This window comes from Vombatus ursinus, unplaced genomic scaffold (genome assembly GCF_900497805.2).
Source record: "Vombatus ursinus unplaced genomic scaffold, bare-nosed wombat genome assembly UNPS02005459.1, whole genome shotgun sequence".
Lineage (NCBI taxonomy): Eukaryota > Metazoa > Chordata > Mammalia > Diprotodontia > Vombatidae > Vombatus > Vombatus ursinus.
This window is the reverse complement of record NW_020945237.1, coordinates 1,434,640-1,457,491: the sequence shown is the minus strand read 5'-3', so window position 1 is coordinate 1,457,491 and position 22,852 is coordinate 1,434,640. Positions and strand designations below refer to the sequence as shown.

At 36.3% G+C, this 22,852-nt stretch overlaps 1 protein-coding gene and 1 long non-coding RNA gene across 2 annotated transcripts in view; both read right to left on the bottom strand.

Annotated features, from left to right (window-relative positions):
- FAM133B (family with sequence similarity 133 member B) overlaps window positions 1-17,303 on the bottom strand; it is a 22,526-nt gene extending 5,223 nt beyond the window's left edge. Inside the window, exons 1-8 of the mRNA XM_027847952.1 lie at window positions 17,268-17,303; window positions 14,664-14,738; window positions 14,348-14,380; window positions 13,819-13,881; window positions 11,973-12,065; window positions 9,441-9,491; window positions 7,733-7,828; window positions 1,871-1,918 (exon numbers count right to left, since the gene is read on the bottom strand). Coding sequence (XP_027703753.1) covers window positions 1,871-1,918; window positions 7,733-7,828; window positions 9,441-9,491; window positions 11,973-12,065; window positions 13,819-13,881; window positions 14,348-14,380; window positions 14,664-14,738; window positions 17,268-17,276 — 468 coding nt within the window. The 5' untranslated portion in view covers window positions 17,277-17,303. The remainder of the gene's footprint in view (window positions 1-1,870; window positions 1,919-7,732; window positions 7,829-9,440; window positions 9,492-11,972; window positions 12,066-13,818; window positions 13,882-14,347; window positions 14,381-14,663; window positions 14,739-17,267) is intronic.
- LOC114032603 lies at window positions 17,298-22,852 on the bottom strand. The gene is made up of 3 exons (XR_003567852.1): window positions 22,770-22,852; window positions 18,414-18,511; window positions 17,298-17,346 (listed from the first exon to the last, which is right to left on the bottom strand). It is a non-coding gene; the product is annotated as an uncharacterized LOC114032603 (long non-coding RNA).

The following is a 22,852-nucleotide window of genomic DNA, read 5'->3' as shown; positions in this document are numbered from 1 at the left end:
ACTTATCATTTAACCATCTCAAGAATTGTTGTGTGAGTATTTCGGGAAATAACTTACTACAAAAGACCATAATTTTTCATTATCCTAAGAAGATGCAAACTCTGCCAATACACTATGAATCCACATAAAAGGATCTCAAGCCCAAGCCCTGTGCTTAGGATGTCTTGAGGCTGCCGTGTGGCTCTGCTCCTTCCTCGGATTTCCCCTCAGTGATGCCCTCGGGATACTGCTAAGACTACAGGGAACCCTCTTGAGAGCAAAACCATCACTCTAGCAGAGGTGACCGGACCACATGATCCCAAAGGCGGCTGCCTTGGGGAACACTGGCTTTGCGGATGCACCTCTCTCCAGGCCATCTCTCTCCTCTTTCAGGGGGTCCACTTCCTGCTGCATGTGAACCAGTGTTTTCTTTTTGCCACATCCAAGCTCCACGGTCTAGGCAGCTTCGCTGCTGGCCTTTCCTATTTGTTGCCATCCAACAAGAAACACAAACCAGTCACACCATGACTTCTTTTACCGTTATATGATAGAAATGCCATTTTTGAGTTGGGATGGATTTTAAAGACCTTTTAGCCCAACCGCTTTATTTTTGTTGTTGAGGAAACAGGATCAGGGAGTAAAGGGTCTTGCCCCAGATCCTGTAATTAGTGGCAAGGACAAGGTTAGGAATTCATGTTTTCCAGCTCTTAGTTCAGTGCTATTTCTACCACACCTGCTGTTATTCATGCATCACAACTCACATCTGTATAATGCATTAAGGCACTGGTTCTCAAATATTTTGGTCTCAGAACTCCTTTATGTTCTTAAAAATTACTGAGGATCCCCTAAAGAGTTATTACTTATGTGGGTTATATCTATTGATACTTACTGAATTAGAAATTTAAAATTTTAGTATTATGAAAACTGTTTATTAATACATACTTTATGAAGGCAGCACCATAATAGAAATAGGAAAGAAGTCTGCTATCTTAACATATGCTTCCAGTTTTCTGCCTTCTACCTTTCTAGACCCCCTCTTGTCAAAGTCATTTATTCCACTTGTAAATTTAACCTACTACAAACCAAAACCATCAAGGATGAATTACATATTCATCTGGTTCTAACAAATGAAGCTATTTTTGTACCTAAGGAAAGGCTACTTCCTTCCCTAAAAAGGGAAGGAAATTTTACAACAACAAAACAAATATTTATCAGGTGTCAATAATTCATAATAATTCCAACTGTTAAATGATGAAATTTTAAAAGGTAACTACTATTCAGTTTTGAGTATCCAAGAAAAAAAATTAATTGAACATAAGTGAATATAAGTGATACTGGCTGTGGGTTTTTTTTTTTTTAAAGTTGAATGAACAGTTTCCTTAATATTAATACACACCAAAGTAAACATTATACTGAATACAAAGGCATCATGTAATACTAGATTGTGATTCTAAAAATCAGCGTATAGAAATTAACCACAGTGGAACATCTTTTTCAGTTGACTTCCCAGTATCACCCAGCGCAAGTCATTTAATTTGTCTAAGCCTCAGTTTCCTTATCTATAGAATGGGGATAATAATATCAGTATTATTTGCCTCACAGGACTGTTTTGTAAAGTTAAAGGAAATAATGTATATAAATTGCTTTGAAAACCTCAAAGTACAATATAAATGCAAATTATCATTATTATTAATAATGCTGGTATTACTGGAGGACAAGACATCAGTAATATAGATATAACACTGTTACACATTAGGCTTTTATGATGAATAAATTATGGTTCTAAGACCTTATTATGACCTAGGTCATTTATTCTATTAAATTAAATTTTCCATACTCCTGATACATAAAATTACTCTGTTATCATATAAGAATGTTAAGTGATACTTGCTGTGGTCTTTTCTCTCTCCTCACTGCTTTTCTTTTTCTTTACTTGTGCCTAAAAAAATAGACAATTTTAATGAAATATCCTATGAAACTTGCAAAAATAAGTAAAATATTTTATTTGATAAGCTGATATAACAAGACTATCTCATTATAAAATACTTCAAAAAGTTTTAATATAATGTTCTTACATAAAATCATATTTTAAATAAATTTACGTTACACTGCTACACAAAGAAATGTTAAAATAAATAATCTTTAAATTCCTAAAGGACATGAACCATGCATTATACTTTTATATCTCCTTTGAAATCTGACGTAATGCTGTGTACACAGTAAAATACACACATATAAATGCTCTACTAAAGTCATTTAAACATGATTATATTAATACAAAAGTCATTTAAAGGCATGCCTCAGTGTTATGTATTGATAAACCTAGGTCAGGTCCTTGAACACTATACAGACAGAGTGGAAACTCTTGTAGGTCCTACCTAGCAAACCAACAGGGGTCTGATCAAAGATTGTGTATCTCATACCTAAGGTCCAGCCTGGTAAATTTAACCAACAGGTGTTGGATATTTTAAAGTCAAAGTCAAACTGTGAATACTATAGGCTCACGGGGTTGTACTTAGAAGCTGTGTAAGGACTACCCTAGCAGACTACCCTGGCAACACCACATCTAGTTCTGGGTACCATATGCTCCTAAAGAAGGTCACTGATAAGACAAAGTATCCAAAGGGTGACCAGGAGGATGGTAGAATGCCTCAAGTTTACGTCACGTGAAGAACTGAAGGTCCTGAGGAAGTCTACCCAGAAGAAGAATGATGAGAGACAAGGATGACAATGTCTTCAAGGCCCCGAAGGGCTGTCATAGAGAAGAGGGGTGAGAGTAGCTCTGCTGAGTCCCAGAAGGTAGAACCAGGAGCAATGAGTGGGAGCTGTGAAGGGGTGGAGGGAGGTCTTGACAGCTGCCCACGTAGGACTGTCTGTGAGACGGCTCCCTGCACAGAGGTTTCCACACAAAAGCTGTGCTACACTGTGGTTTCTGGAGTCCCTTCCCACCTCGGCCAGACTTTGAAATAATCATTGAACAACAACAATCAATTACTAACTTCATGATTTCAGTGGGTGCTAAAATTTTTTATCATAAACTTAATGATCAAGACAAAAAAATTCAAAGAATGAAATCTTAAATAAAAACCTTAGCCTATTTTCCAAACTGACATCCTCTCCCCATTAATAACAGTCCCTCTGTGGGCACAACCACACAATTATACCTGTCTACAAGTACTGTTTTGTTTATAAGAGCAAGAAAGACTCTGTCAAATGTTTTGTAAAAATCTTAGTAAACCACCTCATCAAAAGGGAAGTGAGGTTAGTGTGGCATAAGTCATGGTGGCTGCTGTCTTTTAAAATTACATGACGTAAGATTTTAGCAGTCAAATTTATTTTCTAATAACAGGCAGCTGAATTGACTTTCAAAATATCCAAACATTTCAGGGGGATCTGTGTCTTGCCTGACACAGATCTGAAGGGAGCAACCCTTCTGGTTTTGACAGCTGCTTCTCCTCTCCAAGTTCATATACCATTCTTGGACACCAAAATGACACCTGAGCTGGCCTCCTTTTCTAATCACATATGCTTCTCATGTCTTTCATGTCATATTATATCACATCATATCATATTTTAGCTGTGTCTTTCAAAGCGAGTGAGATGCCCCCGTCTAGGTGCCTTACATGTGTTGCTGTTCTCTCCACTGCCTTTTGGGTCAGCTGCAATTTTGAGTCTTGGGAAATAAGGGTTTTTTACATGATTTGCAGCAGAACTTAATGTCAGGATAATTGGCAAGTGCTAGACCAGGAGTCAGGAGGCCAAGGTTCAAACATAAATGCTAATGCTTACAGCTGTGGGACCTGGACAGGTACTGCAGGTTAACTGAAGTAAGACTGCCGCAGCTGACTTCACAATGCCTGCTCTGTGGCTGTTATAACCCTTCCTTTTCCTCTTGATACACAGAAAGATGTTTCCTAAATGCCCTAAGATCCCAAACCGTAGGTACAGGAGAAGTAACAGCTAACCCTTTGCTTTCTCACCAAGTGCTGCTCTCTAAGCACTGGGAAGAGAGGAAAACGAATACATTTCAAACATGAGATTCTTCCTGTACAAAAGGGAGAAGGTGGGAAGCTATTTTTAGAGCTGCTACTTGTGTCACACTCTCCACCTCCCCCTTCCCTCATTCCCAAAATGATCTGATACAGAATTGGAGATTTGTGGCATCCTGTGGCCTTGGTTGGCTTTAAAAAATATCCTTCAATAAAATTTATTTGGATACATGCTTGTGCATAGATGCTCTCCTTTCTTCTTTTTCTGGTGTGGCTGACTGACCACAAAATTGTTCATTCAGAGAGACAATTGTCACCAAAAATGGGGACTAAAATGGGTAGAAGAACTTAATTATTTTCATTTTAAAGAAAAATTCTATGAACTTGGAGAAATAGGACTAAATCAGGTGACGTAACCAGTCATGTGTATCTCTCATATGTAAAATAGAACACTATTTTTTACTAATTACCTCATCGAGCTTTTGTGAGAAAAATGCTTTGTAATACACGAATCATTGTCATCTAAAGTGCTATGAAAAATCATCCATTTGATCTAGGCTCCTCTCTTCCTGTTCAATTCTAGGCCCCAACCCACATGTTATATGCCATTCGGTTAATAACTCAATTGTTACCCACCAAACCACGATAATCTTGCCAATGTATGTTCCTTACTTAGCTTTTCCTGTATGTGTTACTAGTTTGACTGCTTTTAAATGATTTCACCAAGGCCCTGTGATGTTCTTAATTTGATGAACTCAAAACAATGTCATCCACAAACAGCATATGGAGAAACTTGCCATCTATACAGAACTGTCATTCCACTTGTGCCTACCTTTCAATTCAGTGTCACAACTAATTGGGGATATACCCAACGGTTAAAGAAAGGTTCTATATATATTAAAACACTCATAATATCACTTCTGTGGTGGCAAAAAAAATAGAAATAAAATAGGTGAGCACTACCCGTGGAATGGTTGAACAATTTAAAGCATATGAATACAACGTATCATAAGAAGAAAGGCATATTTGGAATTCAAAAAAACACAGGAAGACTTAAATGTACTAACCCTGATTGAAGAAAGCAGACCTAACAGTATAGATGATCCTGATAACGAAAAGGGAACCAATACTAAAATACATCAGAATTCTGATAAATATAACTAATATTGACATCTGAGGACGGATGATCAAACATAGTGGAGCATAATTAATCAGGCTGGACATGGATCAATTCCATCTTTGGCATACACCAGCTGTTTGCAGACAAGACAGTTCCCCGATTCAGTTTCCTCATATAATGGGGATAAAACCTGGAATTCACATATCATAGGGTGGCCCTAAAAAGTTATATACATGCCAGCTGTTACTATTATTACACAATGTCAGTTATTATTATTATTATTCCCTCATCCAGACAAGGGGGTAGATTATTGTTGTGCAATGGTGCCTTAACTACCAGACATTGGTTAATTGCTTTTCTTTGGGTAGAGCTGTAGGAGCAAGAAAAAGTTACAGTGATGTAAAAAAACCAAAAGGCACTGATAAAATTTTTTTAAGTATTCATGATATGCAGGCAAGTAATTTATGAGCCGTTTTAAAAATTTTTTTTAAAATTCTGAATCTATTTTCTGACATTTTTTGTCGTACTTTCTTTGTGTGCACCTTAGCACTGAAGTCACCTGATTTATAGATAATCTCCTTCACATCCTTGTATAATTTCTCTGTTTCTTTATCCTCTGCTACAGAGATTAGAATATAAACTAAACCTTATCTTTATGGTGGTCACCTTGCTTATATTTGTCTGGGTATGACAAAAGTAAGATGGATCAAGTGTCCTATGAAATAAAGCTTTTTGCTGTCATTAGGATGAGGATGAGGTCCTCCTAATATGAAAGATCCTCTGGCAGCACCTTCATCTACTTTTCTCTGAGTAGGACCAATAAGCCACCCTTACATTTAATTGCTATTCCGTACATCTTCTGGTTTTCTTTACTTAAACAATGTCAACACTGATGTGTTCCTTCAGTAGTTTAACAACTCACGTGATTATTGGGCGAAGATAAAGATTACACACGTAGTATACCAGCTAAATTACTATTTACAAATGTAATTTGGAATTATTCAAGGAAAGTTACAAAATTGTTTATACACATTAACTGAGAGATATTACTGCTAAAATTACATTCCCAGGAAGTGATTTATAGCAAGACCTATATAAACAAAAACAGCCATAGCAACAATTTTTGATATCAAAAAGCTGAAAATAAAATGTGTCTAATGATTGATGAAAGAGTTTAACAACAAGATGAAAACAACACAAGGGCTCCAACAATGTTAAAAAAAAAAAAAAAAAGTTAAAACGAAGAGACAACGAACACTAGTTAAATATATTTCCTGAAGTCAGTACAATGTCAAAATTGAAGGGTATATTTTTCTTTTCTTTCAACAGACACACTGGTTTTCTGGGAATAAGCTTTGTAGGTGTGTGTGTGTGTGTGTGTGTGTGTGTGTGTGTGTGTGTAGGAAGGGGCTGGGAAACTATTATATCAAAACATATCAATTTTTAAAAGGAGTTGTTTAAAAACTGATTTTTAGTACCATCTAGTTCTTTTTCTACAACGTTCACTAGAAAACAGGGCTAAAGAGGGTCAAATAAAATTAAGGGATATTTTGTATTTTTATGCATTTCATGGGTTGCCATGGCTAAAGAATTCAACGTCATAAATTACTACAAAAATTTAAGTGAGTCATTTTGTGAAATCTAATTATTTCAGGTCCTGAGGTGCCAAAAAATACATTGAAAACATAACTAATAGTGAAAAGGCCTGAAATCAACATTATTCTCATGACAAGAAACAACTAGACTATTAGGAATAATTAGTAAATAAAAAGTTGGATGAATCATTAGGTCATATTAGCAGTGATAATAAACATGAACAGAGCAAAGTCACCCTATGTAACATTACTGTATTTCCCCATGGTATGCTAAGCTAGCACTTTTTTCAAATTCCACTACTTCTATACTCCTCAAATAGCTCAGAAGCTTGAAAAAAAAATCTCCCATTAATTTCTTATTTTACTATGATTAATGTTAAGTAAACTAAGTACATAGAACAACATTCTACCATAAACAGAAAAAGAAATTTCTAATGTCAGTACTCAAAGTACTCAAAAATCACTTTAGTTTGTATAACATCATTCCTATGAATAACATCTAAAACTATATACAGTAGTTAATGAAAAACAAACTCTAGCAGACTTAAAACAAAAAAAGAATACAAAACATTTGCATTTTATACTGCAAAAATGAAGAAACTCAGTATTAAAATGGTCATATGCCTTTCTGTTTTCAGTAAACTTCAGGATAAAGCAAGGTGCAACTGTATTTACTTTTACTTTTAAAGTGAATTGATTTTATAGAAAAGATATTTTATCCTCTGAAGAAAATACACTTTAAGTGGACTGAATTCCAAATATATTTAAAGCTTCTGAGATAAGCTATGCCAACTCAATCTAAACAACAATTGTTTGGATTTATTGTTTAGAGTCTATCAAAAGTAGAATATTAATCTAATTTAGTACACTCAAATGTACATGTAAGACTTATACTCTATATTTCATGTCTTTTTCATATTATATCAGATGAGGAAGTTATCTAAATTAATCAAATGTTTACAAGCTTTATTCCTTTTTACTTATTTAGTTTATAAAAAATTGAAACAATCAAAAAAACGGAAGAAAACAGATTGAATTTACATACTAACCTCTTCTATACAATCTGGTTCTGATAAAGATTCAGATGATACATGTTTATCGTCAGAATTTATCTTCTTTCTTTTCTTGCTCAGACTTTTGATATCCTATGAATTATTCAACATATTATTTCCACTCCGAATGAAGATATTTTAATGATACATTAAGCACATCTTATATTTCCAAGATCCAGTTTAATAATAGTAATAACCATCTTTAAAGTTTTATTTCCATTTCCATAAATAATGACTGAAATTTGGGGAGGTTTTATATTTTGTATGACCCTAAAGTTTCATGGAAGTTATTACTATCTAGTAACAAAACATGTTCTGTTTTGACCCAGCAATACCACTACTAGGTCTGTATCCAAAAGAAATTAAAAAAAAATAAAATAAAATAAAGGACCTATTTGTACAAAAATGTTTCTAGCAGTTCTTTTTGAGGTAGCCAAGAACTAGAAATTAAGGGCGTGGTCATCAATATGGGAATGGCTGAACAAATTGGGGTATTTGATTGTTAGGGAATACCATTGTGCTATAAGAAATGATAAGCAGGATGGTTTCAGAAAAATCTGGGAAGACTTACACGAGCTGATACAAAGTGAAGTGAGCAGAACCAGGAGAACATTGTACATAGTAAGAGAAATATTGTAGGATGAATAACTGAATGACTTAACTATTTTCAGCAGTACAATGATACAAGACAATCTCAAAGGACTCATAAAAACTGCTATCCACTTCCAGGGAAAGAACTGATGTCATCTACATACAGATCAGTCTGAATACAGATCAAAATATGCTATGTTTCACTTTCTTTTTTTGTTTGAGTTTCCTTGCACAAAATGACTAATATGGAAATGTTTGAACTCAAAACTTAAAAAGAATGAATGTTAACAAATATTTGTACATGTAATTGGGAAAAAATAAGATATTATTTAAAAAAATTAAAAAGCGGAAGAATGGGGGAAAAAAACAACAAAACAAACAAATAGGGCTATCCAAAAGTAGGGTGGGATAAGTTAATGAATTCCCAAAGGTCCTTCCAGAGAAGGTTACCTGGTTACTTGTTGGGAGTATTGCAGAAAGGATTCCTGCACAACTAAGGAATTGAGACTAGATAGCCTTTGATGTTCCTTCAAATTCTGAAATGCTGTACAAATTAATACCAATTCGAAAACTAAGAAAATAAAAATCTGTGATGTTATTACAAAAACAACTGGGGAAATGCAATTTGATTTAAATAAATCTATTTACAAGTAAGCTCTTCAAGATGCACCTATGGCATGAAGAAGTAAGGTTCAACTGTTACCAAGTACTTCTTTTAAAATTAATCTATTTTATAATAAAGACATCTTATCCTCTGAAGAAAATACACTTTAAGTGGATTTAATTCCAAATGCATTATATTTAAAGTTTCTTAGATAAGCTACAAAAATTCAATCTAAACAGTACCTGTTTAGATTGTTTAGAGTCTGTCTAAAGCAGATTATTCTACTGAAAGTATACTAAAAATTTAACTTCAGTAAGCAGTTTCCTTTGAATTAACACCTGAAATTGATGAAACTTCATTGACATAGATTTAATAGGCCCAAAAAAGGCCATGCATTTGCTGTACATTTTCTAACTAAAATCAGTAAACGTGATAAGATTCCCAAGTCATCCAAAAGCTAACATATAAAGATCAACATTTTCAAAATATTTAATACCCTTTGAATTTTACCTTTTCTCTCTCATGTTCATCTTTCGACTTCTTTTTTTTCTTAATGCTGTCCTAAAGAAAGTGGAAAACATAAATTTTAAATGTAATAAATGTAGTGAAGAATAAATACAACTGATGTGATTGATCAAATGTAAATACTAGGTTTACTATATTGAAAACAGAAAAATTATGGAAGAAGTAAATCTTTATACAGAAGAGGTTTCTTTCTAATCAAATTAGCTCTACTACTATTTTCTATATTTCAAATACCATTTTTCCCACTGAATTACAATCAAAATGGATGATACGCTTTAAAGTGTTAGCAACCATCTTCGTTTTTCAAATCAAACGGGGAAAGGGTTTGTTAAATCTAAACCCCACCATACTCAGACTACTTGACCTGAGTTATTATCAAGAAAGCTGAAACCTAATTCCATTTCCTTACTTCAATCATTGCAGTTGCACAACCTCTGGCAATTCTACCGAAGGAAAATTACTGGTCTGGCTGTTACTTACTATCTACACTTTAGAATCTTCCATGCTAAAAATAACTCTTCTGACTTGCTATTTTTATGAATGGCAATAAATAACATCTAAAACAATGATTTCATCTTTGTCTTTTCCTCTTACTCTCCCAAATGGAGAATTATTTAGACTTGTCAACCTCTCTGGGCAATCTCTCTTATATCCATCCCTTCTTTCCTATTCCCATTATTTATCATTCAAGGTCAGGCCTTCCTGGGGTATTGAAAAATCTTTCTAAATGATATTCTAACAGCTAATCTGTCCTCCTCCAAACCATCCTTAACACCAGTGCCAGATTAATTTTTTTAATGTACAGATCTGATTTTGTCAGAGCTCTCCTCAAACCATGACGGTGAAGGCTCTGAGTTCATGACAATAGGTTGGGGGTGGGGGGATGGGGACATATCCTTAGCATGGAGAAAAAGTAAGAGTGTGTGTGTGTGTGTGTGTGTGTGTGTGTGTGAGAGAAGGAATGATGACAACATAATAGCGCTTTTAATATTTCAAAAGTTGTCACATGGAAGGACAATCAGATTGGGTCTGTTTGGTCAAAATGAGCAAAACCTGGAGCAGTAAATGGAAGTTGCCAAGAAGGCAATCTATAACTGACATCAGGAAAAACTTCCTCAAACCCAGAGTCATCCAGGGGTAGAGTGGGCTGCCCCAGAGATGGCAAGTTCCTCTTCCTTGTTGGTTTTCAAGTAGAGGGTGGAAGACCATTCATTGGGTTTGTTAAAGTAGGAATTCTTTTTGTGGGTGAACTGGATCAATGGTCTTGTCTATCAAATTCTGAGTCCTAGGAAAACTTTCCATAGGCCTTACAATGTACTTTCAAATCTTTCAATTTAATCTCTGTTTTGTATTACGGCTATTTGTATTTGTATTGTTTAATCACTTGACTACATTTCTAAGCTCCATGAGGGCAAGGACTGTCTTATTTCTATCTTTTCCAAAGTCTAGCACAGGGTCATGCATACTGTATATGCACTAAAAAATGCCTGTTGGCTGAAGCTTGTTTTCATTATAGCAGGGGTCACTGTGAGAACAGCTGCACACCTTTCACCTTTGCTAGTTGGGGGTTTGCCATTTGGGATTCTCCCAGGGACTGAAGGCGCCAACATCCTTCCTTCTCTATCTATAGAGTCTTACTTTCAAAGTCCAGTATTTTGAATTCTAGTGTTCATTACACACTATCATCTATTTTCACTGTGCTGAACTCTAATGTTAAAGCCACAGGCCCTTCCTATTTCCCAACCATCTTTTCTGAAATATGTGCATGTGCATACATGCCCCATTCAGTACAGGCTTCACAGTGCTAAGATCTGCCAGAAAAAGTGTTCCAAATGACTTTCACAACTGTCCTTGAAGCTCTGGTGTGTCACTGCTTCACTCCTGGACAGTAACTTTCACTGGGCAATGGACGTTTTTTAGAGGACTGGACTATGGAAAAATGATGTTTCCTTAATTTGAAACTACTTTTGTACTAAGGTGAACATGATCAAAGGAGTCTGGCTCTTATAGGACACCTGCTACAAAATTAATAACTACTGGGAAGAAGGTTCAGACATTTACAGAACAAGCATTAGGAGTTAAAGTCATTTTAAAAATTCAAGAATCAGAAACTGAGATGAAAATCTAACAAGTTAAAATGTAAATTATTATTGTAGCACAGGCACAACGGATAACCTTCTTTAAGAACAGGCCCAATGCTCAGATGTCCAGCTCTTCCCTAAGAGGAATGGATTTCTTCTTTTGAAGCAGAGGCTCTGAGGTCAACTAAGTCTTAGAGGCAATGTTGTTCTAAAACGTTACTGACAGGTTTTTTGATAATAGTTCCAGACACTAGAAACAGGATAAACATTGTTTTGATAGATGCTCGTGTAGGTCAAAATATAAGAAAATCTTTGTGTAAGTCAAGGCAAATAAACAAGCAATCATTTGAGTTTCTATATGGAAAGCAATTAAAGATAGAATATCTAACCTCTAATTACAAATGCCAAAAGAGCTGCCATCCCAATTCTGTGTTACCTTACTATCTGATTCAGAGTCTGATATGGAGCATTCTGAAGATCTATGTGAACGATATTTCTTTTTTCTTCTTTTTTTCCCTTGTTTCTTATCCTACATAAAATATTTAAGAAAAAAAATGGGTTTCTATATCATTAAACTCTCCTAATATAATTTTTGCATTTTATTTATTTCTTACCTTAATCAATTAATGAAAAGGATTAAAGAGGGATTAGTTGCCTTATATAATTGCCAATTATTGATCCATAAATACTTTGATCAATCTGCTAGTCTTTACAATTCAATTCAACAAACAACTATTAAAAGCCTAGTATGATCATGGTAAGGAGGTAGGTATGGCAAAGAAGATAAGAGGACTAGTCTTGGAATCATACAGACCTAGATTCAAGTACTGCTTCTGAGAAGTATTAGCTATATGACCATGGGCAATTCATTTGATTTGTGTCCTAGGAAACTCTAAAAGAACAGAAGAGTTACTGATTTGCACACTGGGAGTTCCCTACATAAATGGGCTCACTGCTCTAGAATCCCCCCCATTCCCCCCTGAGTGCATGGCACCATGCTAGGCTTTTGGAATACAAAGACAAAAACGGCAACAGCTCCTACTTTCAAAGATCTTATATTCTATTTGCTAGTCGGGGGTGGGGGTGGGGGCAGGAGGATTGAGTCTACAATGGGGTTGGTCGTGTGAGGAGATGTACATTACATACACAAATAAGTATAATACAAAGTGGGAAAATGTGGGGAGAAAGCACTAATAACTTGGAGGATTGAGGAAAGCCCCTTCAAGGCAGAGATAAGGTGTGCACTTCAGGCACTGGGGAGCGCTTGTGTGAATGCTCCGAGTTTGTGTAACAGCTCGTCCAGGTTCACCAGAATGTAGCCTGTGAACACAGGCAGGTTGTACTTTAACTTAGAGACAAGAGGTGGTGACTGAGGGGTTCTGAGTAGGAAAATAACAGGCTATCCCTGTACTTAGCAAGATTACTTTGGCAGCTGAATGAAGGACATAGAAAGGAGAGTGTGGAAGCAGGAAGATCACCTAGGGCTCTTATAACAGTCCATGCCAGAGGTGATGAGGGACTGGACTCAAGGAGTGGCTACACGGACTGGAGAGATGGGGACAGATCCATGAGATGTGAAGAGAGGATCAAAAAGGCTCAGGCAACTGCTGATTCCTGGGGTGTTGGGGAAGGGTTCAATGCAGCACTAGCCTGCTGTCTGACCTTGAATAAGTCACTTCATGGCTATAGGCTGCAACTCCTTACCTATAAAATACGGTGGCTGAACTAATATTTAAAGTTCCATCCAGCTCTTTAACACTCTAGCGTTTTATGAATTGTTCGTTGATATTCCCTTTCTTTCTTTCTTTTTTTTTTTTTTTGGTGAGGCAATTGGGATTAAGTGACTTGCCCAGTGTCACACAGCTAGTGAATGTTATGTGTCTGAGGACGGATTTGAACTCAGGTCCTCCTGAATCCTGGGCCAGTGCTCTATCCACTGTGTCACCTAGCTGCCCCTATATTCCCTTTCTTTATTGACTTGTTAATGAACACAATAATTTCACAAAAGGAGCAAAAGGATATTAAAAAATGCTCCATTTAAATGTATGGCTTTTTAACTTATCTATGCCAAAGCTTCTCCATCACATGGGCACGAATAATCAAAATCTTATTGTATACTGAAAAAAGCCATCAACAAAAACCTTTGAATAACACATTTCTAATGGTCCACAACATAATGAATTTTCTCAATGGGTCTTGATACAGTGTAATCAACACATTTAAAAACAGCTTTAGAACATTATATTTCATGCAGTATATTAAAAACAACAATTCACTCTCACCTCATCTTCCGAATCTGAAGAACTGCTGGAAGAATCAGAGCTTGATGAAGAAGAGGATGAAGACTTGACCAAACACAAAACAATTAAAGCTTGTGAGATGCAGAATTTGTTCATTTCATTGTGCCTCATCAAATTATTCAAGAAGATTGATTAATTTATCATCTAAGGTAACAGAAGCCCATCTTCCTAAGAATCATTAAGTTTTTTTTAAAGTCAAGAGATTGTACCCCCCCGAGCTGTTTAAATGTCATATCTTTAAAGAAAACTCAATTTTAAAGCGCTCATATTTAAGACAAATACTAGTTAAATATTCTCCTTTAATATTAATGAAGGAGCCCTAGTTTTACAGGAGGTTAGCATCTTTCTATCATGAACACTACTGCCAATTGATACAACCAGCTCCTTAATTTCTGCCCAGTTATTTAATCTGAGCCATATTACTAATAAAACAAATCATCCTTACTTTTCAGGGCCTTAATCCATTTACATTTGGCAAAAAGAGGGGGAAAAAAAGGAAAACGTTGCTCACCCTACCAGATTTCTTCTTTTCCTTTTTCTTTCTCTAAAAAAGAAATAAATGTTATCAGGTTGTGATTAAATTCTGCAAGTCAGAAGGCCAAGCAATATGATCTCAGTTCTTAAATGCATTATTAGCAGTAAGATATTACGAAAATTTAAATATTGGATATACTTTACAATTTCTTAATCAAGACGAATTAAGGTACCTACTATGTGCCAAGTACTGTGCTAAGTGCTGAGATACAAAGTCAAAATTAAAACAATTGTTGCCCTTGAGGAGCTTATAGTCAGTATATTAACATTAAGACCATTACTGGGAGTATTACCTCTCTTTTCTTTGATGAACTCTCGCTTCCACCTAACAATTTCTCCCTGTGTTTTTCCAGTTCCTTTTTCCAGTTCTGAAAAAGAAAGTGAACATAGCAGGTAGCTCAATAAATATTCACTAAAATAATGCTCTCTGTGGGCTGGTCTCAGAACCTAATCACGTTTATGAGGAAATGCCTTCTACGTTCCAAATAGCTGATTTAAAAACTTTTAGAAAGCAATCCATTCATTAGTGACTATTTTTGCAATTATCTCATCACAAAACAAACTGTGGGACTGAGCTTCTGTAGGAAATTATTACTGTTTCTATATCTATAATGTTAGGCATCCTATCTAACAAACTAATTTTTAGTTAGAAATGAAAATACTAAGGCTTTTAATTCAGTCTTTGTTCATCCGTCAGGGGAAAGTATTATGTAGAGAAGATGAAAAATGGTTGAGTGGTCACAGAGTTTTTTTAATGTATCCTTCCCCTGAAGAAAGTTACCATGTCATGAAGACAGAGTGTGTCATAAAGTCTTTTGTTTTTAATTCGGTTACACTGAACATAGTGTTCTCCTGGTTCTTCACTCTGCATCAGTTTATGATTTCCCCCACATTTCTCTTAACTCCTTACATTTGTCATTTTTAGTACACAACAGTCTACTGCATTCACATGCCATGCTTTATTCAGTCAAGCCCCAATCAATGGTCACCCACTTTATTTCCAGTTCTTTGCTACTACAGAAAGTGCTATGAATATTCTAGTGTATATGGATCATTTATTTATATTCTTGACTTTCTTTAGGTATATATCTAACATGGGAATCAGTGGGTTAAAGGGTCAGACAGAAAATGGAACAGTTCAGTCACATTTTTCATATAACTCATAACTGCTGTCTAAAATGGTTGAATTTACAGTTCAGACAATCTAATTTCCTCGGTGTGAAGTGAAACCTTAACTGTTTTATTTTGCATTTCTCTTAATTATTAGTGATTTGGAACAACTTTAAATACGGTTACTGGAAATTTGCAATTTTTGTTTTTAGAAAACAGTTTTTTATCACATTTGTACACTTATCTGTTGTTCCAAAATGACTCCTGCCATTTTAAATTCGTGACTCCCTTTCTTGGTTACTCTCTTCCCTATTAGAGCTGCGAAAGGTAACGGCCTCTTCATTGTGGAGAATGTGACCTTTTATACTTTGGTCACATGTGCCTTTGGATATTGTATTGCTGCTGGTCTCAACCTAAGGTTGGCCAAAGTGCTTTTTAATTTTCTGTCAAATGGGGAGCCCTTCCTCCAATGATTTTATGTTCTGGGCTTTATTGGGCTACTGTGTCTGATTACTTTCTGTCTGCTTATTTAATTTGTTCCACTGACCTACTTTTCTAAATTTTAACCAGTACCAATTAGTTTTCATGGTATTGTTTCATAACGCAGTTCAAAATCCCCTCATTCCTACCTTTCCCTCCTATTATTTCCTCTCGAGATTCTAGACTAGGGGTTCTTAACCTGGAGGGTACAAACTTATTTTTTAAAACAAGTTTTTGGCACTATTTCAATGTAACTGACTTCCTTTGTAATCATATGAATTTTATTTTATGCATTAAAAACATTTTATAGGTCCACAGGTTTCACCAGACTACCAAAGTGGCCCATCTCATACACACACACACACACACACACACACACACACACACACACACACACACCCCCCCCCCAGGTGTGGTTAAGACTTGCTGTTCCAGACCTTTTATTCCTTCAAATTAATTTTATCATTTTATCTAGTTCTATTAGTTGGAACAAATCTTTTTTTCATGAGATTTCTCTTACTATTCTTTTTAGTCTGATTTTGCCACTATTTGGGGAGCAAAATACATTTTTCTTTTGACTTATATGAGCACCTTCTCTCTAAGGTTTTTTTCTTTTAAAGATCTGAAATACTATGTATCAGCCCATAATAGAATTTTAGTAGTTCTAGTGGGGCAGCTAGATGGTAAAGTGGATAGAGCATCAGGCCTGCAGTCAGGAAGACCTGAGTTCAAATCTGTCCTCAGACACTTATTAGTTGTGTGACTCTGGGCAAGTCACTTAACCCTGTTTGCCTCAGTTTCCTCATCTGTAAAATGAGCTGGAGAAGGAAATGGCAAACTACTCTATTATCTTTGCCAAGAATACCCCAAATGGAGTCACAAAGAGTTGGGCACAATTGAAAAATGACTGAACAGAAAACTACAAGTACTTTTAGTAGTTTCATATTTTAGCTTTTTTAGTTTTGTGGAAAAATGAGTATGTTTTAAGGGCTACATATCCAAAGATTAAATAACCCTTCCTTCTACAAACGTCCCACAGAACACTTATAATTCTAATGATAATATGGCAGAAAAAGATGACAAGACTAAGTTTAGAAAGTTCAGACTAGTTACATTTCACACAGGTACCAAGAAGGTAGAGTGGGTGAAATAATTAAGCTTACTATATAATATAGATACCGCCGTTATAGAAAGCTGAACTTAAAAACCTTAAAAATAAGTGAACAATTTAAAATGGAAGACATTTTATTTAAAGGCTTTTTAAGGCAAAAAAGATTTCCATGTGAAAAACCACAGTCCTTACCAACCTCATTCATTTTTTCTTCAAATTCTGCTAACGCCTTGGAGCCTTTCTTTTTCTTTTCTAGCTGTTCTTTCACTTCTTCCCTTAAAAAACAGAACATAAGTTTATACGGATCAAAGAGATAACAGCCACAAATTTCAAATTTCAAGAAGAGATCAAAAGCCAACAGAGATGTTTTTCAAAAAATTATTTCCCAAAGAAAATGATCATGTAATAATTTTTCTAATTTGAATTTATTTTCCTTAATGGGGGAGGGAATAGATAGAATTAAGAGGAAGGAGATAGAGTCCATGAAATATAAAAAGCACAGGAAAGTTTCAGCAATGAATTTTGCTTAATAACTTTACCACAAACCTTTACTGTTTATTATAAATTCTTTATAAAATGCATTTCTTTCCTAACATTCTTTTAAGCCATCAATTGCAAGTGTTAATCACTATGTCTTTCCAAACACTCGAGAAAAAAGCTTTGTCTTTGTCCATATCCTTTGTTCTATTTACTTGAATATTTACTGATAAATCATTTTCTCATCTCAATTTCAAACATGAAATACAATAATTTTCTCTTAAGTGTACTCCAGTTAGTTGTCAGTTACAGCAACCCTTCAATATTAATAAGGGTAGACAAAGGAGAGGTGAGCTTCATTTAAAATAAAATAATTAAGCATTGATACATTCCAACTACTAAACTCTCAGAGGGCCTTTTCTGAAAGTCTCATGACTGATGTCATCCTGTGGAACAGTGACAAGAAAAATAAACTAAATGAGAGTGAGTCAGGAACTAGTACATTATATCCCCAAATTTTAGAATAGGTATATCGAGTCAATGTTTTTTTCAAACAATGAATTCTCATTCTCTAATCTAAAAAGAGGTGAGAGGATAATTATCCTAAAATCTGGCTAAACTATGAAAAATCAAGACTATTCAAAAATACATTTTTAAAAGAATGTGGAACCTACGTTCTAAGATTTATTGTTTCTTAATGTAAGAATTGTGGTATATGACCCTACCAGATTTGATGCTAGATGAGGGGGGAATGTAGCTACTAAATGCTTAACAAAAACAAAACAAGTCTTAAGGATTTTTTGGGCAAACAAAATAAGGTTTTTAAAAATAATGTAGTAAATAAATGAACAGTTTTTACAATTACCATGTGGGCCTTGGCCGATTCAGATAATCCTGTATTGTTGGCCCAGCAGATTGAGCAGGTCCTCGAGATCTGGCCATGGCTATAGGATTCATATAAGCCTTGAGAAGGGGAAAAAAAAAAAAGAAATAAATTAAACCAAAATGATGGTCTTTAAAAAATACTCCTACGCTTTCTCTCCCCCTTACACTGTACAAAAACTAAGCTAAAAAAGAAAGTCAACAGTCAAAGAATATTAAAAACTTGTAATCACCACCATCAAAATTTCCCCTTCTATTTTGAAAGAAAAACTATATATAAAAAGTTTAGTTTGGAAGGACTTATTAAGGAAAAAAAAGGCAATTTTCTTATGTCTTGAGAATCTGTAATACAGATTTAGTTCCGTCAAAGTCATTCATTCATTCATTAGTATTAGGCAGTACAATACTTTATTAATCAGAATGATCACCCTGATCACATGATATCCTCAAAGATTAAATTATAGCACACTTATAAAGACATGAAAATATGTTACATTTTAGAAATATTTTCAAGAAGAATTGAAGCAAAACAAAAACCTTGTCAGGGTCCTAAAAGGAAATATGATGTTTTATTAAAATTAATTGTATTCTATAACATTCTTTTGGTTCAATCTTAGTTGCTTGACCCTCATATTCAATTTATTCAAAGAGAACAGAAAGTTGGTGGAATCAACATGACTACATTAATTATGGCAACATATTCTTAGCTTACACATAAAGGTCTTTGGCTTAAGAAGAAATATTTTTAAGCTTAATTGTAAAGGTTTAGACCTAAATGCCTGATATACAAAAAGAAAAATATACTGCAACTGTTTATATATGGAAATAACATTCTATTTGTAACAAAATCTAAAAAAAAAATTGCCACCTTCTTATATTGTTGTAAACAATTATGCATTTCCAGATTTCTCTGTCAGAGTCAGAAATACCACCACTACCAGTAACATAGAAGAATCTCTTAAACTCTCTAAAGATAATAAATCTTTTGGAGATAATGTCTCTCTTGAGCTAGAAATGGTAAAATCACTTCATTTTAGAGCAAGTAAGGCCTTACAAATCATTTAGTCCAAACCCATAATTTACAAAGGAGGAAACTGATGGATGGGGCCAGGAATATGAGATCACAGGTCTCTATACTGCCAGGTCAGTAATTCAAATCATGGCTAAAGACTCCTGCAGAATGTAATTCACAACTGGGGGATTTTTGAGGAATTGGTGCTAGAATTTAAGTATTGGGTCAGACTGGCTAGAAGCATAAATTTGGATTTTTCATTTTTTGCTGTTGTGCTCTTATAAATTCTATTCAACTACCTTTGCTGAGAACTCTAATCTGTGTAATGTGAAGAATGGCACCAACCAGAAGGTTTTGTTAATGCTTAACTGCTGTATATAATTATTACCACTGGCAATAATAACAAACTTGCAATATTACACCTTAAAAGCAGCTATGCTTTGCAAATTGCCCAAGTTATCTTAATTACGATATGATTTACTAACGTTTCTTTTTTTTTGTTTCTGTGTCATGTTATATTTTTATATCTCTCCAATGCCTACTTTGGACAAAACAAAACAATTCAAAAAAATTTACCTTACAAAAAACACCTGATTAGTAATGTTACTTATAGGTAACTCATAAGTATAATCAATCAGTTTATCAACCTAATACTTCCACAAGTAGGTGTGAATATGCATCTACACACTATCAAGTGGAAGGTCTTTGGGAGTTGCTGTGGCCAAAAAATTCATCATTCTAAGGTCAACCTGATGATGAGCATCTCTGACCTTGAGTAGGTCTTGCCAGACCTTGTGCTTAGCTGACATGGTTTTTAAGAACCCAAAGTCAACTCCCTATCTCGATGAGGCACAGATTACGCCTATAAAATATCCAGTAAAGTATGCACAACACATTTTTATTGATGTTTATTTTATATCTAGCCTTCAGCCGAACAAGGAAGTTCTTTTAAGACTGAAACACTTTACTATCTTCCTCTGAAAAATTTTTTTAATGTGTCCATAGAGATTTAAGCTGTTTTTTTTTCTATCAGTCTGAGGTAATGTTATTTATTTCCAATAAGGAGAGCAAAGAAACTGTCCAGTTTCTAGAAACTGGATAGTTCCATGGAACATCACACTGACTCCATCATTTAAGTACTGTAAATTTCCAGATCAGATCTGCCCATACTGAAACATTACTGTAAGAACATAACTATAAGCCAAAAAGAAACAAATAACTTTTGGATTATCTGTGCATTTGTATTTTTCCATTGGCATAGCTCACAGAAAAGTTACCTGAAGCATAACTATATGAACACATGCCAAGAGAAAATATAAATAACTTTTCAATTATCTGTGCCTCTGTACTTTTCCATTAGTATAGCTAATAGAAAATTAACGAAGCAAAAGATAGCAAGTCTAGGAATCAGTGAGCAAGTACTCAGGAAAAATCTAAGTCATATGTGGTATCTGATTGTTGACTGGAGATGGATCCCTGTCTTAGGAACACTGTAATTATTTATAAAGAACAGGAAGGGCATCTCAAAAAGCAGCTGTTACTAAATCCAGCCTCTGTAAATTACCGAGTCTGGTCAAATCTTAACAAATTCACAAACATGAAAGAGCTATTAAATACAAAAAACAACACTGCCTGCAGCAGCAACAGTGGGAAGGTATTCACCAAAAGTATTAAAATTGCTTTTAAGTCAATCTCAGAAAATGCCAGTTTTTCAGGTAGAAAGGTGGTTGGTTTTTTTAAACTTCAGAATCAACATTAGTGGTACAGTACCATACTGTACAGAGTGCACACGCTTGGGAGTAAGGAAAAGCCGTGTTCTAGATCTGGCTCTGCCATTCACTAGCTCAGTGACCTTGGCACAGAGTTGATGCCATGCTCATGGTATGACATGCCACTGAGAGCTGGAAGGGACTTTGGAGGTCATCCTAAACTTAGGGAGATGACAAAGTAACAGAGTAAGGGATGGTGGCTTGGAGATGGGAAGGCTCTGGTTCAAATTCTACTTGTTCCAATACTTGTTAGCTTAGTAGCTGTGTGACCACAGGCAGGTCACCTCACCTTGGGAAGCCTCAAGTTCTTTAACTGTACAATGGAGATAATACCCATAACACTTTCTTCATGAGGTTATCCAGAAGCTCAAATGAGATGCTCCAAGTAAAATATTTTAAGGTAAGCTTTATGTTAATGCCATTTAATATCTCTCCTCTCCAATTCCAACGTTCCTTCTTTTCCTGCTAAGGTTTTGTAAACCTCTCTGGGCTCCAGTTTCCTTAGCCTTAAAATGAAGGGGTTGGGCCGCAATCCAGCTTTAGATGATCCTAATAGCTCCTTCCAAATTCCACATTAAAATACACTTTTCCCTGTGCAAAACATTACCAGAATTCTGTGCAAATAGGACTAGCAGGAGCGGAGAAGTGGTCATCCAAGAGCCTACACAAATTGGGCTGTTTGAGGGCTTTTTTGGTCAAACCCCGTGACTCTAAGTCCCTCTACCAGAATAACAAACACCTGCTTGCAACTTCGGAGTTTCAGTTTTTCCACCTTTTTTGAGTTAGCCCTTTGGCAGGTTGGTGAAGAATACTACAAAATTAAAAAAATAAAACACACAGGATTACAAAGGAAACCAAATTATATTTAAATAGTTATTCTGACTATTATTTTTTAAGAAGGGCGCGTTCCCAGACCCCCTTTTAAGAGTCGGTCTTGGCTGCCCCGGGAGACCCCTCCCCTCTTCCGAGGACTTGAACTTAACAAAGGTCTCCAAGGGAAGGGCCTTCCCGGGGGGAGCGAACACAGCCCGGCCGGGCCTCGCCCCAGGCCCGCAGACGCCGCTGCAGCAGCTCCAGCTCCAGCTCCCGGGAAACAGAGGCTGACCGACCGCCCGCCCCCCAAGACGGGGAGACCCGCAGGGGGCAAACAGACGGCGGAGAGGGCTGGGCAGCCCGACCCTCCAGGAGCGTCTATGCTAACAGAAGGAGGAGGGGAGGAGAGGCGGAGGGGGGAGGGCAAGGAGCGGGGGGGGGAGGAAGAAGGAGCGGGGGAGCTGGGGGTGGGGGAAGGGGAGGCGGGGGGAGGCCGGAGGGGAGGCGGGGCGGCAGCAGCAGGCCGGACCCGCAGGTTTCCTTCTCCTGGGGCCTAGGAAGCGCTTTCGGGCCCCCTCTCCGACTCCGGGCCCAGCCACTCCACGAGGGGCCGCGGGCGCTGAGTAAAGCGAGGTCCGAGGTTCCCCTGGGAAGGAGGGCTGGGCCGGGCCGGATTCAGGGAGGCCCGGGGGCCGGAGGGCTGCTGGGCGGAGGCTGCCTCCTTCCCGCTGGTCGGGACACTTACCACCCGGTTGTCCCTCTTGCCCATGGTGCCCGGCGGCTGTCCGCGCTGCTGCGTGGCCGAAAGAACCGAGGGGCGGCGGGCGG